Consider the following 17407-nt stretch of genomic DNA (forward strand, 5'->3'; position numbering starts at 1 on the left):
GCCTGTTTTGTTCACTACTATATCCTCTAGGCTTAAAACAGTGCCTTCAACTTACTATGAGTTGAAAGCTTACTATGTACAAAACACTGTTCTGGATGTTTGGGATTATGAATCAACAACATGCAAAAATATTTACTTTTGTTGCATTTTAGCCACATTATATTCTAGCAGTAGGGGACAGATAGGATTAAGGTTAGCTTCAAGGATGTGAAAAAGGAGTTAGATGTGTGGATATAAGGAACAGTGACTAGAGGGGACAGCTAGCTAATGCAAGGGCTGTAAGGCAGGAGGATGTCTTTGGCCTGCATGAAGCTAACTGGCTGCGGCAGTGAACAAGGGGAAGAATAGCAGCTGAGGTCAGAATTAAAAGCCATGGTAATGTTCTTGATTATTATTTTGAAATGGGGAGCCAGTGAACAATTTCTGGCAGAAAATTAGATGTGTCTTTGCTGCTGTGTTTCGAGCAGATTGTAGAGAGTTAAGTGTAACAGCAGGGAGATCAATTAGGAGGTTATTATGAAACTCCAGGCAAGAAATAATGGGGATACAAATTTGGCATTCCTTAGCTATAGGCCTGGAAGTAATCCCAGCACTTTGGGAGGCCGAGGCTGGTGGATCACCTGATGTCGGGAGTTCGAGACCAGCCTTGCCAACACGGTGAAACCCCATCTCTACTAAAAATACAAAAAACTAGCTGGGCTTGGTGGCGGACACCTATAATCCCAGCTACTTGGGAGGCTGAGGCAGGAGAATCACTTGAACCTGTGTGAAGCGGTGGTTGCTGTGAGCTGAGATCATGCCACTGCACTCCAGCCTGGGCGACAAGAGTGAAACTCCATCTCAAAAAAAAAAAAAAAAAAAAAGCTGCAGGCCTGGATGTGATCACCTTATCCTGATCTACTTAAAATCCGACTTTCAAACACTCACAACCATCCTTGTTGCTACTTCAGGAATACTTTCATAAAGCCTGGCAGTTAAATTACTAAGTTCCAACTTGCTTTGCACATTATCTGAAGATAGAAATGATTTACTTAATGATGATTTGGCAATTATCTGATGTTTTGCTTTGGTTAAAAAACACACACACACACACAAATCCTTTTTTTCAGAAGATTATATTAGCTCCTAAAAATAAATTCAAATCAGAACTTTGAGGGATCAAAATAAAGATAATTTACCAAATTATATCAAGACTGAACTCCTTATGGGCCGAGCATGGTGGCTCACGCCTATAATCCCAGCACTTTGGGAGGCCGAGGCGGGCGGATCACGTGGTCAGGAGATCGAGACCATCCTGGCTAACAGTGAAATCCTGTCTCTACTAAAAATACAAAAAATTAGCCAGGCGTGGTGGTGGGCACCTGTAGTCCCAGCTACTTGGGAGACTGAGGCAGGAGAATGGTGTGAACCCGGGAGGTGGAGCTTGCAGTGAGCCAAGATCGTGACACTGCACTCCAGCCTGGGCGACAAAGCAAGGCTCTATCTCAAAAAAAAAAAAAAAAGACTTAACTCCTTGAAGGTAGAGAGCAGTTCTTGTCCGTCTTTATATTTTCAGCCTATTGGCACAGCAGAAGCAATCAGTAAGTGTTAATGAATATCCAAGAATCTGAAGTTACCATAATTATAACACATCAAGACACAAAACAAAATTACAAAAGGAAATTTATTTCAAAAGCATAAGGGGACATTTACATTTAAACAAGGCGATAAACAGGTGTCTTGCAAAAGAAAAAAAAATCCATGGCATTAAGTTTTTCATTCAAATTCGGAAGCAAAAATAACCTAAGTTGTGCACTATTACCTTAGGAAAGGGAAGGGGAAGGGTGAGGGATAAGTGAACAGTCAACTCAGTATCAAACTTGAGAAAGTAAAGTCACTTCTGTGCAGTTTTGAGTTTACAAATATGCTTATAAAGAGGAAAGGTGGTAAAATTATACTTAATGTTCAAATTTATGTAGTTGTAGCCTCAATACAATTTCTGTACTTGAAATGGCTTTGGGCCACTGGCTGATCTATCTCTGAGGTCCAGACTAGCTGGTCGTTTTCAAATGACAATTTTATATTCCTTTGTTCAGATTCCAAGGGAGTTTAGGTTGAGCTCATGGTCTTTAGGAATGTTTAGAGATTATTGCCACCACTCCATAGCCAAGCTGACCAACTTTTGCTCACTTATATCATTCTAGTCTTTCAAAACTATTTTCCCCATACACATGTGCAGTAATTCTAATAAAGGAGTTTTGCCTCCTCTGCAGTGTAGAGGTAATGGTAATGAAGACACCTGCATTGGAATCACAAACTATTCCTCAAAAAAATACATCAGACTACTAGAAATGTCATTCAGGCAGTTGATTTGAATAGCAAACTTGGGGAGGGAAGATTAACTGTGAAACAAAAATATACAAAACATTCAAATGCAGAACAAAGGGTCTATGCTACTAAAAATGCCCATGACATTAAACACTCCACAAACCCCCCATCTGTTGTTTTAACCTAAAAATTCTATTGGCTAACTTATACAATAATTTTGATTAATAACCTGAGAAGTTAAAATCTTGAAAGTGGCAAAAGCAAACCGAGAGAGCATCCCTTACTTATTGGTACCATGTTATCAAGTCACTTTTTCTGGGTAGCCCTGGTTATTAAATCTCCAAATTCTAAATTATACTATCTCTTCCTGTAGAAACCTGTATGTACATCAAATTCAATATTTTGGTTGTATTTCACCAATAGCAACTCCAATTTATCTTTGAAAATGCAGTCTTTATTTTTAGTTTTAAATAACAATAATCATGTAAGTGCAACTGACTTAGAATCCCTTGCTAGTGAGAGTAAAAACCTAAATAACAAGTTAACGGATTCAGCCTCAAAAGGATAATCACCGTGTCAGACTACCCGTTCCTGGAATTTAAAAAGTGATTTATGTTGTGTAGTCAAGTTTCACAGCATGCATATATATATATACACACACACACACACACATATATGCTTATGTATGTATGTATATTATACATACACATTTCTATTCAAATAGTAAGATTCCATATTCAAAAGTTTGTATCACAATATATGGAAAAGAATTAAGTAAGCAGTGCAAAGCAACTTACTTTCTCCTAAAAATGTAATGTCATTCCTATATTTTAAGAAAGCTATGTAAGTATTTTGCTTTTATGACATTAGGTAGGAATGCTGCACCACTGCCCAGCAGCTTTATTAAACAATTAAAACAAAATGTTAAGATTGACCATTTCTCTTCTCCATATATTGGGCAAAAAACTAAGAGGGAAGAGGAAAATCAGTGACCTTTCAAAACTGATGATCTTTATCAGCAGAACTAGACTGAATTTCATTACATTTTAGAATGAACAGCTCTCAACAACAAATTATCAAGATGTTTAAAAGTAAAAGATTCACAAGTTGAAGTCTGAATAATGATACTGCAAAAACAAGTCAAGATTGCAGACAAAGCATCCAAAAATATCACTGTGGTTTTACCTTGGACACAACCATGGTCTGTTACAAAAGTAGATCATACATACAAAGGTATAAAGAACGTTAAGTTTTTAGCTGAAGGCAGCAGTCTGTTTAAAGGGACATCCCCGGCAATCCAATGAGTAGTAGAATTTAAGTATATTAAGCTCATGACAATGCTGAAGAATGCTGATGTCTTATTCAGTAGAGTCTTCCCCGACTACGATTTCCTCGTGTGCCCCAACCTCGGCCACCTCTACTTCCCCTGAAGGCTCCTCTCTGCTCTACGAAAAAGCGAACAAGGGTTTAGGTCTTGCTTAGGATTTCATGGTACAGCAAACACAGAAGAAATGTAGCTCATAACTCTGAATACAGCAGTAGGCCCTATAAGAACAGAACTAATATTCTGCTATTCCATCTACAAATTTAGCCTGTACATAAAACAAGAGCAACATATATACTGAAGTACATAAGGCAAGGTACCAACTACATTTGTGATAGTTGCTTAATTAAATGTATCCCAGTAACAAAGTTGTTTCAAGGTGATGTTACGATAACTACACTTTTTTTTGGAGGGTCTTGCTGTGTTGTTCAGGCTTGAGTGCAGTGGTGCGTTCACAGTTCAGTTCACCATAACACTGAACTGGAGTGATCTTTCTGCCTCAGACTCCCCAGTAGCTAGGTCTACAGATGCACACGACGTTTTTTTTTTTTTTCTTTTTCTTTTTGTAGTGACGGGGGTCTCATTATGTTGCCAGGTGGATCTCAAACTGCAGGCTTCAAGGGATCGTCCTGCCTCAATGCTGGGACTACAGGTGGGAGCCACTGTGCCCTGCCCGTACACTTTTTAAAAAACTTAATTATTCAAATTCACAAATAATAATTCTACATATTCATGGGGTAGCATATTTTGATACAAAGAATGTATAGTTATCAGCTCAGGGTAACAAGCATATCAATCATCTCAAACACCTATAATTTCTTTGTGTTGGGAATATTTGCTATCCTCCTATTTGAAAGTATATATTAACTATAGTCATGCTATACTGGTACAGAACACTAGGACTTATTCCTATGTTACTTTGCATTCTCCCTCAAATCTGTCCCTATCCCTTCCTTCCCCCTATCTTCTCAGCCTATAGTATGTGCTACCCTACTTTTTACTTCTATAGGATTAACTTTTTAACACTTCCACGAGGGAGAACATTCATTAATTTTCCATTGCTGGCTTATTTCACCTACTAAAAGTCCTCCAGTTCCTTCCCTGTTGCTGCAAATGAAAGGACATTTTTTTTTTAATGGCTGAATAGTATCCCATTGTGTATAATACCACATCTTGTTTATCCATTCATCTGCTGATGCACCTGTTGATTCTGGGTTGATTCCATGTCTTGGCCAATGAATAGTGCTACAATAAACATGGGGGTGCAAATGTCTGACTTTTACTTTTAATCACATTTACATATGATTTACTTATGATTAAATATGTAAATGAGAAATATCTTCACTGAACTTCCAAACTTCCTCATTGTGGTTTTGATATGTGTTACCCTGATGCTTAGTAATGTTTAGAATTTTTTCATACATTGGCCATTTGTATATCTTCTTTTGAGAAATGTTCAGATCCTTTGCCTGTTTTTAATCTACATTTGTTTTGCTATTAAGATGTTTGAATATCTTCTATATTCTGAATATTAATCCTCTGTTGGATGAGGAGGTTACAAATATTTTCTCCCATTCTGTAAGTTGTCTTTTCACTGCTGATGGTTTCCTTTGCTGCACAGAAGCTTTTCAATTTGATATGATCCCACTGGTTTATGTTTTTGTTGCCTGTGGTTTTAGGTCTTAGTCATAAAATCTTTTCCCAGACCAATGTCCTGAGGTGCTTCTCCTGTTTTCTCTTATGGTAGTTTTATTGTTTTAGGTCTTACATTTAGGTCTTTGATCCATTTTGAGTTGATTTTTGTACAGGGTGGGAGGTGGGGATCTAGTTTCATTCTTCTGCATATGGATACACAGTTTTCTCAGCACGATTTATTGAAGAGACTATCCCTTTTTTTGTCCTTCCAATGAGTGTTCTTGCTACCTTTGTAAAAAATCAGTTGGCTGTAGATATGTGGATTAATTTCTGGTTCTCATTATCTATTTTTATGCCAGTATCATGCCGTTTTGGTTACTACATCTTTGATTTATATTTTGAGATCTGGTAGTGTGATAAATCCAGCTCTGTTCTTTTTGCTCAGGATTGCTTTGGTTATTTGGGGTCTTGTGGGTCCATATAAATTTTTAGAATTTTTTTTGATGGCAATTTCTCTGAAGAATGTCATTGTTATTTTGATAGAAGTTGTACTGAATCTGGAGATCACTTTGGGTAGCATGGTCATTTAAAATATATTAATTCCTCTAATCGATGAGTGTGGAGTGTCTTTCAATTTGTTTGTATCCCCTTCAATTTATTTCATCAGTGTTTTGTAGTTTTCCTTGTATAGAAACCTTTTCCAGGCCGAGCGCGGTGGCTCACGCCTGTAATCCCAGCACTTTGGGAGGCCAAGGCGGGTGGATCATGAGATCAGGACACTATTCTGGCTAACAAAGTGAAACCCTGTCTCTACTAAAAATACAAAAAATTAGCCAGGCGTGGTGGCGGGCACCTGTAGTCCCAGCTACTCAGGAGGCTGAAGCAGGTGAATGGCATGAACCCGGGAAGCGGAGCTTGCAGTGCGCCGAGATGGCGCCACTGCACTCCAGCCTGGGCAACAGAGTGAGACTCTTGTCTCAAAAAAAAAAAGAAACCTTTTCCATTCTGGGTTAATTTATTCCTAGATTTTTTTTCATAGCTATTATAAATGGGATTACCTTGATTTCTTTTTCGGCTAGTTCATTGATCATGCATAGAAATGCTACTGATTTTTGTATACTAATTTTGTATCTTCTAACTTTTCTAAATTTATCAGTTGTATGAGTTTTTTGGTAGAGTCTTTAGTTTTTTTTTTTTCAAATATATATATAACATCATGTTATCTGCAAAGAGAAACAATTTGACTTCTTTCCAGTTTGGATGGCCTTTATTTCTTTCTCTTGTCTACTTGCTCTGGCTATGACTTCGGTAACAACTTCTTAGTTCTTTATTTTATTGTCTATCATTACTAAAGGTAACTCATATAACTATGAAAAATAAATTATCAATTTTGAAAATCAGGTTAGACTAAAAAATGTCCCTCTGAATGCAATAAATATGCAATTTTTGTTTTGATCACAGTATTTCACGCAACTGGACTCTCACAAATGTAGATCTAAATGCTGAGTTTTTTTCACTGCTTTACCAGCTACATAAGCTTCTCGGAGTACTGCCAAAAAGGTGCTATGTGTGTATGTGCGTCTGAGTGTGTTTCAGCTACTGATACAAACTAAGCATATCTTTTGCTGAAACATCAAGTCACTTGTGTTATACAGTAGAACAAGTCTCTCTGATTCATTGGTCAGTCACTTTTATAGCCACAAAGGTGTCGTCCCCGTGAAGAAAACTGATTGAAGTTATCAACAAGGCTGATAACAAGGCTGGACTTTTAATCATATGTAAATGAGATCAAATCTCTTCATTAACTTCTAAACTTCCTTATTATAGCAATCTTGTTAGCAGCAATAGAGAGAGCTTGGTTTTGCTGTTTTTGATCCACAATCTTGGAGGCTTGAAAAATACCTTTTCAGTCAATATTGCAATAAATTATTTTGCCATTATGTCTTATTAGTAGGGCGATGTCTTGATGTCTTTTTTTTACCCCCCCTTTCTGCAGAAAGAAAAGTAATTCAGTTCTAAGACAGGAAACTCAATGGACCTTTCCCCAATTTGGCTAATATTTATCTGTATAATAGAATGGGTCTGATTCAAAGTCACCTTCTTATGCCATGACACATTTTTACAAGTTGATTAGTATGCAAACCATTTGAAAATGAAATCATTATATTTATTATCCTAGTGAACACATTCAGAAAATCAGAAGTGATTTCTCCAAGGGCAAGAAGCTCCCAGAGACAGACGCAGTAACTATGGGGGCATTAAGGTAGGGCAGTAGCCTTTTGTGGGCCATGACTTCTACATTTTTGACTGTTCAGACTTAGAGCCACCTGTGCAGATGCCTGCACATTTCACCGTACCATACTCATTATTCACACCAACACACTTAACACTGTCATAGATACCATTATTAGCTTTAAGCCAAAAGACTACTACAGTCCACTCTTTCAATTTTAGTATGAATTTGGATTACACTCTATTCAGCTGTACCTAATGAGGAAATTAAATACACTGTATGAAGGTACTATTTGACGTAGTTATCTTTTCTATATTGGCTAATGCTTTTTTACCTCCAATTGATACAGCCATTTCTATAGTACAGAGATTCACCAAATTTTCTTTTTGAAGAGCTTCATCCTAAAAATACTTCTGCATTTTCATGATTTTTTCAATGGTTTCAAGCTTACATTTTTTTTAACTCACTGCTCCCAGTTTAAATTAAACTTTAAGGATTATTTTTATATTCCAAAAAGTAAAGAACACAAGTCACAAAATGTAGAACATTTAGTACTTTTAGGTTACTAGGGGAACTTTGTGCACTGGAAGGAAAACTAAACGTGGGTATATGTTTATGAATGCACTGGGAAGTTGAACTAATTTGTGAGAACCAATACCATGTTTGTAAAGCAAAAAACAGAGATACTGGTTAGTAAAGCAATAAATTTGGATACTGAGAACTGCTTTCATTTCAATAGGTGAAATAAAGTCAAGCAAATGCTTCAAATTTTGTTGTGAGAATACCTATGACCTGATCACATTAAATTCTCAAATGTAAAATAATTGCAGAAATTCATTGTTCTTTCCAATAAGAAGAGTCAGATTTTAGTTTGCTTTTGCAGGTTTGCTTTGCCCTTCTGTTATTTTGAAGACTGGGAATAACTGAAGTAGTGACTCCTGGATTTTTGTCTTGAGTAAAACTTAGATTATGTTTTTCACATTGACAGTTTTTTTTTTTTGTTTCTTTTTAAAAAACATTGTATACAATCTAAAGTATCAGATTTTTCACATTCTTTTTCCACAAGCATTATATCACCTGATTCTCACTATTGAGCAGGCAATGAGTTTCACACAATAGAATCCTCATGTAAAATCAAATTGACTTGCCCAATAAAAAGGAATACAATTCTTGTATTGCCACAGCTCTTGATTACTTTCATTAAAGCCACATTCTCCCAGTATGTGAGATAACTGTTGATTTTAAGAACAGTACTGTTAGACACATTAAATCATACAAGTGACAGAGAACGTGATTCAACCAAGTAACAGAGAATCCTTTCCCCTTACAAAATACTTTCACAAATATTGTTATTAGAAGGCTGTAAGAGCTGTTACCTCATTTTCAGATAAGAGGCAAGGAGATGCACATTTACATACTGTTATGTAAGTAAAAGAGTTCAGTGATCATCCTTAAAGATGTCTCAGAGTCTGGAGGGGAAGGGTTCATGTTTCAGTCTAAAATTGGCTTTCTATAATCTGTTTACTCAAACATTAGAAGAATTCAACTGTTACAGAAGTAATTTACTGGTAAAATTATCTCACCTTGGAAACAAAATTACAGGTATGGTTCAGAATCTACTTTTTTTTTTTTTTTTAAATTTTAAGAGACAGGGTCTTGCTTGGTCCCGCAGGCTGGAGTGCAGTGGCACCATCATAGCTTACAGCAGCTTTGGCCTCCTGGGCTTCAGCGATCCTCCTGCCTCTTGCCTCCTGAGCAGCTGGGACTACAAGTGCGTACCACCATACCCAGCTAATTTTTAAATTTTTTTGTAGAAATGGGGTCTTGCTTTGTTTCCCCAGACTGGCCTCAAATTCTTGGGCTCAAGTGATCCTCCCACCTCGGCCTCCCTAAAGTGTTGAGTTTACAGGTGTGAGCTACCACGCCTGCCTAAACTTTGTCTTCTTAAGCAAGGTAAGGAACTGACCTGATATTTCTCTCCATTCTTTTAAAAAAAAGATCCATGAAGAAATAAGCTAATGAGAGATAAACTTTACTTTTGATTCAATAGCCGTGGGAGAGGATGGACTGGTATGAAGCTCTCCTGGCTCTAATGGCTAAAGGGTTTTAGGAAGCACTGATAGGAGGATTGCATTCCGGGTAGAGGGAGAGACTGCAATAGAACACATCTTCCTTGCTAGATGATGCCTGAACATCTGACTCCACTTCTGTGACTTCTTTTCAACTAGCTACAAACGATGGGAGTATAGGCAGCAAGCTGACAATGTCCAAGAAAGAGCATTCATACTAATATCTCTCAGAAGCTATACCCATCCCTGAGGGAGAATGCACAGAATGCCTTGCCTTGAAGCTGCAACTGGGAAAGCATGGAAAGAATGGTTTGGTCAACTTCTTTTGTTTCTGTTGGTTCCTCTGAATACAAAAGGCGTATTTTTCTTTAAGTGCTTACTGTTTAATGTTGCATGCTCAATACAGTGAGCCCACAAGGGTGAATGAGAAAGGAATGGGATAAATCGTTTCCTCAACAGCCCTAGTTCTCCAAGCTAATTCAGAAAAGTCATCGGATAGAACCATGACACTGTATATAATTACTAATTAAAATAAAGTACAACACAATTTCTGCCTAATCTCCCATATTGCTTGTACCCAAACGGAAACGCTCACCATAATTAAAGTTGCCCAAATTGCTGCTATATTTCCCACTGGGAGGGTTATAAATCTGCCTGGCATCTCTTTTTGGTCCTGCTGAAGATTTCTTGGGTGGTGAACCTGAAGTTGTATCTTCACTGGCTCTCTTTTGCCTGTAACAATAGGAAGAACAGCAATTAAAAAACATTCTATTATGCCAAAATCTATCAATACATTTATAATTTAGCATATCAGTTATGAAAAACATCCTAAAGAGGATAATCTCATCAGAAAAAAGGAATTAACATTTGATGTCATCAAATTAACCATAGTTTGGTTATGCAGACGATGTCAGAAGGCATTTACAAGGCTTTAAAATAATCTGAAATATGTAGCTTCACAGACTTACATGCAAGTGACTCACTTTAAAAAACGTGTCAGAAAAAAATCGTTTTGTTACAGGAATACAAGTAAGGCCGAAAGTTCCAGGGTTGCCTCCCACCAGTTTATTTTACAAATACTGAAATCAGATTTTTATATGAATCATTTAACATTGCACCCTTTTGAACAGTAAATGTAACTACTGAATTAAGTTTTGGTAGTACTCAAATCTCTTTTAAATATATTTCTTACCCAATCTCAACCTTCTGTACAGGTTTCCAGGATAGTGTTACTGTGCTCTTATAAGAAGGAGGAATGTGGAAGAGATCCTGGAGAGACAAAAATCAGACAAGAATTCTAATGTATTTGTTGGTGGCAGGGAGTGGTGGTGAGGGTAGGAAACGAAGACAGATTTTAAAGATTAAATTTAGGAGACAGAGCTTACTGCAACAGAAAATTAAACAGGAACAATTTTGTTTACAAATCACGTCTATTACCTCATTAACATAACTTTGTGCACATAACAAACTATAGTGTAGCTAATTTTTTTCTATATGTCAGTATACACTTCAGAATAAAATATATCAATATTTATCCACTTTAATAAACAAAGTCAGCAAATAAATTTTGTTTTGGTTTGTTTTTGCACAGATGCAGTCACCACGGTGCTTTAAGGAAAATACAATGGTGCAATCTGTACATGCTTTTGCAAATTTTTAAGTCGTTCAAAATTAGAAAAAAATCTAAAGCTTTACTGCCAGCACCATAGGTAAAGTAAAAACAAACAAAACACCACTAAAGCTCTGGCTAATCATGTTTCCCCCTGCCCTAGGAAATATCTGTAAATTATTAATAAGGCAAAAAAAACCCTGTAAGATTTAAATACCGAATGATCAATGTGCTAGGAATGCAAATGTTTGCTGAACATGTTAAAATAACCTGGAATTCAAATAATCTAACCTCATAATATCCTCACAACTGAATAAACCGCTAAACACATTTATTCTTAGTAATACTTCTTACCAGCTTTACCTTGATTTTTGTATATAGGTAAAATTAAATAAAAGTAAACTTTTCTCCCAGTTAGAACTAATAAAAAAATCATCCCTGGTATATAAACTTAAGTCCAGTGTACTATATAAATGTAGGGAATTGGCCAATGCAACATGCTTTGAATAAAAAATGCTTGAGATTTCTAACTGGAGTGATTTTGCATATTATAATGTTAACTGAAAAAGGGACCACATGAAGAGGAAAGGACAACTCTTCACTTATAAACATGTTAAATCTCAGATGACAACAGGAAAATGGTGTATAGTTTGGGGATTCATTAAAATCAAAATGAAGTTATGAAATTAGATGAGTCTGCCTGGTAGGTAAAGACTGCAAAAAATGTCAAGGATGGATTAAAACATACCTATGTTCTCCCTAAAACCAAAAATTTACGATGTCACGTATTTCTACCCTACTTAAAGACATTTCAAGATTTTCAGGTAAGGCACCTGTGATATTATGTGGTATGTACAGTTTGCCCGCTGTGTCCATGGTTCCTGCATCTGTGGATTCAAGCAACTGTAGATGGAAAATACTCAGAAAAAAGTTGCATAAAATTATAAAAAAGCAAAACTTGAATTTACTATGCTGAATCCTTGAGAATGAAGTGATGTGTAGGTATTGTATTAGGTGTGTAAAAATAAAATTTAAGGTTCTCCTAAATTTATTATACCAAGGGGAGAAGTTAACTCTTGGAAACTAACTCATAACATGGCTGTCTTCTTCTCTGATGCATGACCGTTGCCTTCCTGACCTCTGTGTTGAGACTGCATGAACCAGAGTCTACTCTTTACTTAAACCTAGACTAAATGAGGGAGATAGAGACCACTGTGACTATTACCTCTTTAAAATAAAATGTTAATACCCTTAGAGTATAATCAATAGTAGCCAATCATATATCTATCTGTTAGCCTTTGTATGGAAAATGTCATTCTTTTTAGCACCTCAGTTTATGCCTGTATCAGTTTTTGTCCATATAAACAATCCTCATTTTCCCCCATACCAGGAGCACTGACCAGCATTCTTTGGTGTAATTCTGCTCGCAGATGGCCAATCTCACACTTTGTACCTGAATAAACTCTTTTAATTGGACCCTGGGACTTTTAATTATTTTAGGTTGATAAGTATGATAAATAATCTAGAGATGCTTTAAAGTATAGGGGAGGGTTTGTGTAGGTTATATGCAAATACTATGCCATTTAATAAGGGTTAATCTGAGGGTTTTGGTATCCAGGGGGGCCTGCAACCAATCCCCCTTGGATACAGAAGGACTGTATTGACTGCATTTTGGTTTCTGTCCATGATTCCTGGCTTATAGCTCCAATAATTCTTGAAATTTCCTAAGTGACTAGAGCAATATGATTATCTTTTGCTAAAACATTTGGCCCTTTGTTACTGTTTCCCGAGAAGCTCCAGAGCAATAAAGGTGAAAGACAATCTTTTATTTTTAACAAGCATCTTTCAACCACATCTGGATTTATATTAATAAGGTGATTTTTGGAAAGTCCCTAGATAACCACAGGATGGGGGAGGTAACTGCCTGGGGAACCTACCACATACTTGTAGGGTTGGAACTCAGTCCAGCCCCACCTCCAGGGAGGAGAGAGGGGCTGATTTAACACCAATAAAGGTCTATCTATCACTGATGGCCAATGATTTAATCAATCATGCCTATGTAATGGAGCTTCCATAAAAACAGAAAAGGACTGTGTGTGTGTGTGTGTATGTGTGCGTGTATGAGAGTGAGGGGGGTTGGGCGTTCCAGGACGGAATATGAACAAGAACACATCCACGTGCTGGGAGAGTAGACGCCCCAACTCCATGGGGATGGAAACTCCTGCACTCAGGACCCTTCAAGACCTCTCCCTATGTATCTCTTCATCTGGTTGTTTATATGTATCCTTTATAATAAACCAGTAAACATAAATAAGTGTTCCCCTGAGTTCTGTAAGCTGCTCTAGCAGCTTAAGTTTGGTTAAATTGTGGGAACCCCTATTTATAGCCAGCCAATGAGAAGCATGGGTAAAACAACTTGTAGCTTGCAACTGTCATCAGAAGTGGTCTTGTGGGACTGGGCCCTCAACATGTGGAATCTGATGCTAGAAGTGGAATCTACCACTATCTAGGTAGATAGTGTCAGGACTGAATTGGAGGACACACAGCTAGTATCCACTGCACAACTATTTACTTACTTGATGTATGGGGAATAACCTCCACCCATCTGGTGTTAGAAGTGCATTGTGAGTATAGCAGGAGAAACTGACTTTCTTCCTACATTCACAGAGCACTCTACACACAGGTTGCTGACCCTATTCATCTCTCTTTCCCCATATCTTCCTTTAGATAACTTACAGATTCCTGAAAAGAACATTTTCTCATCTGCATGCAGGTAATAAGCATTTGCTAAGTTTAAAATGTTCTTAACACATTGTATCTTCAACATAGACATGTATCAGCGGTTCAAATACAGTCAAATCTCACATTTTTATATATGAATTTACTATGCAAAATAATTACTTATATTTAAGATTTGTAATAAATGGCAGCTAATGGAAACATTTCCTTAGGAGATTAGTATAATATTCTTACCTCTTCTGTGTTTAATGCCTTTTCACTTTTCTACTTGGCACTATGATACTCCTTCCTCAACATCTAAATCAGAGCTGCTTTTTCTCAAATGCTTCCCTCTCTCTCCTGACACAAACTGCAGTTGACCCTTGCACAACTTGAATTTGAACTACATGGTCTCACTTATACGCAGATTCTTTCCAATAAAAATTACACCTAGTGTGCCTGCCTCTCCTTTTACCTCTTTTGCCTGCTACCCTGAGACAAGACCAACCCCTCCTCTTTCTCCACCTATTAAATGTGAAAATAACAAGGATGAAGACCTTTGTGATAATACACTTCCACATATTTTCTCTTCTTTATGATAAAACTTTTTTTTCTGCAGCTTTATTGTAATACAGTATATACTACATATACAAAATGTGTTAATTAACTGTTTATGTTATTGGTAAGGCTTCTTGTCCACAGCAGGCTATTAGTTTTTTTAAATGATTTTTTATAAAGCCAGTCAAATTTAGCAGTGGGGTGGGGGTTGTATACCAGTTTTGGTGATGATAATGTTAATAAGTTCTGATAACCCACTACCATTGTACCAGCCAGTGGTTAAGTTTTGGGGGAGTCAAAAGGTATGCATGGGGTCGGTATCCCTAAGCCCTTCATTGTTCAAGGGTCAACTATAATTATTCCATATCATTTTTACATTAGCTTTAAGGCATACTAGTCCCAATTTTTGTTACTGGCAGGTTACGTGCTGTAGGTGTTACAAATACCATTTCTTTTTCCCATCTGGCACAATACAATTAAGCTGTAATTGTATTGTATAATACAAGTGATGGCTACTTTTTGATTTTTTCTGGTTCTCTCAGGTTATTATTTTATTTAGGCTAGCAGATACTTGGGAAGGGTAAAGAGAATCGAAAAGTAATTATGGCTTAATGGAAAGGTATACCCTAGCCTACAGTACAGAAAGCTCTCAATTTATTACGTAGTCAAGTTTATAAAAAAACAAACACAGGAAAACATTTCATTGTGCTACACACCACATGTCCATTCTTAAGAGTAAGCAAAACAGGGATTTACTAGCCACTCAAAGGAACCCAATAGCATTAAGACCACTAGAACTTAAGTCACTGAAATTTCTTAGACTGTATCTATCTGTTTCAATGCTTTGAGATAGAAGTTTGCAAGCCTCCCTTTGTTGAAAGTATCTTATGTAAAACTTTAAAATAAATAAATGTATAATTTTGTGGTAACTGCAGAAATGTCACTTGCTATTACAGACTTACCTTGATTAAAACATTGATATTGTTTGTTATTTTCAATGCAACGACTTTAATCTTGTTCTGCAAAGGGAAAGGAAAATTAAGACAAACTGCCAATAATTTCTATGAGGGGTAATCCATTCTGACACAGAACTAGAGTAATTACACTTCTCTATCAGAATCACTTGTACAGTCATTACATAATTCCTTGGTTTAAATCTATAGATAATGTGTATTCCTATTGCTTGACTCTAAACAAATCTAGATGTGGCAAAGAAAGTAAATAATCTGTGTTCCCTTGACAGGTTAGAATGTACCTAAAAAATGAGTAAGGTCACATACACATAGAAGTTGTTTTAAAATAAATCAGGTTAAGTTATAGGAACACAACGAAAATCTAAAATATTTCATTAGGACTGGGATGAAGACTGTTAAATTAGGTGAGATAAGGGAAAATGAAAAACTCCCAACACAAGTCTATATAGTTTTGTATGGAGCTAGCAGTTTATGAAATGTGAGCCAGTATTCTTACCTCTTCTGTTTTTAAGGCCTCACCCGTTTTACCCTGGAGAGCTAAGCGAAGTTGTCTGATATAAACTTGCAGGCCCCGTGCAAAGTACTGCAGCCTAAATGAAAACGTATTTGTTAATTAGCAATTCATCACTTCAATTTTGTTTTTAAACTCAATCTTATACTATAGCAAAATGATCCTAAGTGCAGAAATGGCTACACGACCAATAAATTAAAGAACAAAATTTTAAGTTGCTTCTGATCAAGAGCTTCATCAAGTATCAAACTTCCGCCTTACCACATGGTAGAGGATAGTAACAGGTAACACAATGGCTCAAGCATTTCAAAATTTAAGATGTGAATTTGTTAATGGAACAATTCAATAAGCAGTCTCTTTGTGAAAACTACTTATATTGACTTCTCCAGGGCTGCTGCTCCAGATATTATTAATAACAGCAGCTACAGTTTACTAATACCTACTACTTGCCAGGTACTGTGCTAAAAGCTGTACATTCATTGTCTTATTGAATTCCCACAACTCTATGAGGTAGGTACTATTATCATTTAACAACTGAGAAAAATTTGGGGGGAATAAGAGATGTTAGGATACCTGCTCAAGATCATAAAACAAGTAGGAAGAGCTAGAGTCCTTTATCCCCCATGGATTTGTTAAGTCATTTCTGTCTTTTTTTTTTTCAAGTTTGCTTTTACTGTTCCTTTTTTTAGAGATATGATCTTATCGCCCAGACAGGAGTGCAGAGGCATGACTGCAGCTCACCGTAACCTCAAGCTCCTGGGCTCAAGTGAGCCTCCCATCTCAGTGTTGCAAGTAGCTGGGACTACTGGTGTGTCACCATGCTCTGCTAATTTTTTTAAGTTATTTTTTTTAGAGATAGGCTCTTACTATGTCTCAAACTCCTGGCGTCAAGCAACTCTCCTGACTTGGCCTCCCAAAATGCTGAGACTACAGACCTGAACCACCGTGCCTGGCTCACTTCTGTCAAATGTTTACAAACATGTAATCTGAACCCTCCATTCTGTACCACTGGGGTAAGGCAGGATACGGAGAAAGCTCTCATAGAACAAAAGCAAAACCCAAGGAACTTCAAGATAGCTACCACCTTTGCCAAGGATTGAGCCACCTCAATCATATATCACCTGATTTTGAAATCTTTGAGCTTTTCTGCATTCAGTTTGGCTGTTAAGAAATCTGGAAGTTTTCGGCCCAACTGGTGAAAACTGTACAACAAACATTCCACATAACTGAACTGTAGCTTGGGTTCCTCATTACCAGCATTCTCTCCATTTTCTGCTTCTTCTGGAGGGAGGGGCATGTATTCCTAAGAGAGAAAAATATACAGATGTTTCCAATCTGCTCTACATATTCGAATTATAAACAGATATTCAGGGAATTATAGTGCATGTTTTTAAGACATAGAGCATTAAAAACTACCAAAACCAGACACTTGGATTTCTTTTTAACTTACTGGATCAACTCTCTAGCCT

The 17407-nt window shown here is 36.9% G+C and overlaps 1 protein-coding gene across 2 annotated transcripts in view; it reads right to left on the reverse strand.

Annotated features, from left to right (window-relative positions):
* Positions 1-1645: 1645 nt before the first annotated feature.
* The window catches only part of API5 (apoptosis inhibitor 5), a 33069-nt gene continuing 17307 nt past the window's right edge, over positions 1646-17407 (reverse strand). Inside the window, exons 9-14 of one of the 2 annotated variants that reach the window (XM_023215823.3) lie at positions 17060-17241; positions 15924-16017; positions 15416-15472; positions 10761-10837; positions 10164-10300; positions 1646-3747 (exon numbers count right to left, since the gene is read on the reverse strand). In XM_023215823.3, the coding sequence (XP_023071591.1) occupies positions 3725-3747; positions 10164-10300; positions 10761-10837; positions 15416-15472; positions 15924-16017; positions 17060-17241 (570 nt within the window). In that variant the 3' untranslated portion in view covers positions 1646-3724. Of the gene's footprint in view, positions 3753-10163; positions 10301-10760; positions 10838-15415; positions 15473-15923; positions 16018-17059; positions 17242-17407 lie in introns of both variants that reach the window. The other variant, XM_023215822.3, reaches the window with a different exon arrangement.

This window comes from Piliocolobus tephrosceles, chromosome 13 (genome assembly GCF_002776525.5).
Source record: "Piliocolobus tephrosceles isolate RC106 chromosome 13, ASM277652v3, whole genome shotgun sequence".
NCBI classification, from domain to species: domain Eukaryota; kingdom Metazoa; phylum Chordata; class Mammalia; order Primates; family Cercopithecidae; genus Piliocolobus; species Piliocolobus tephrosceles.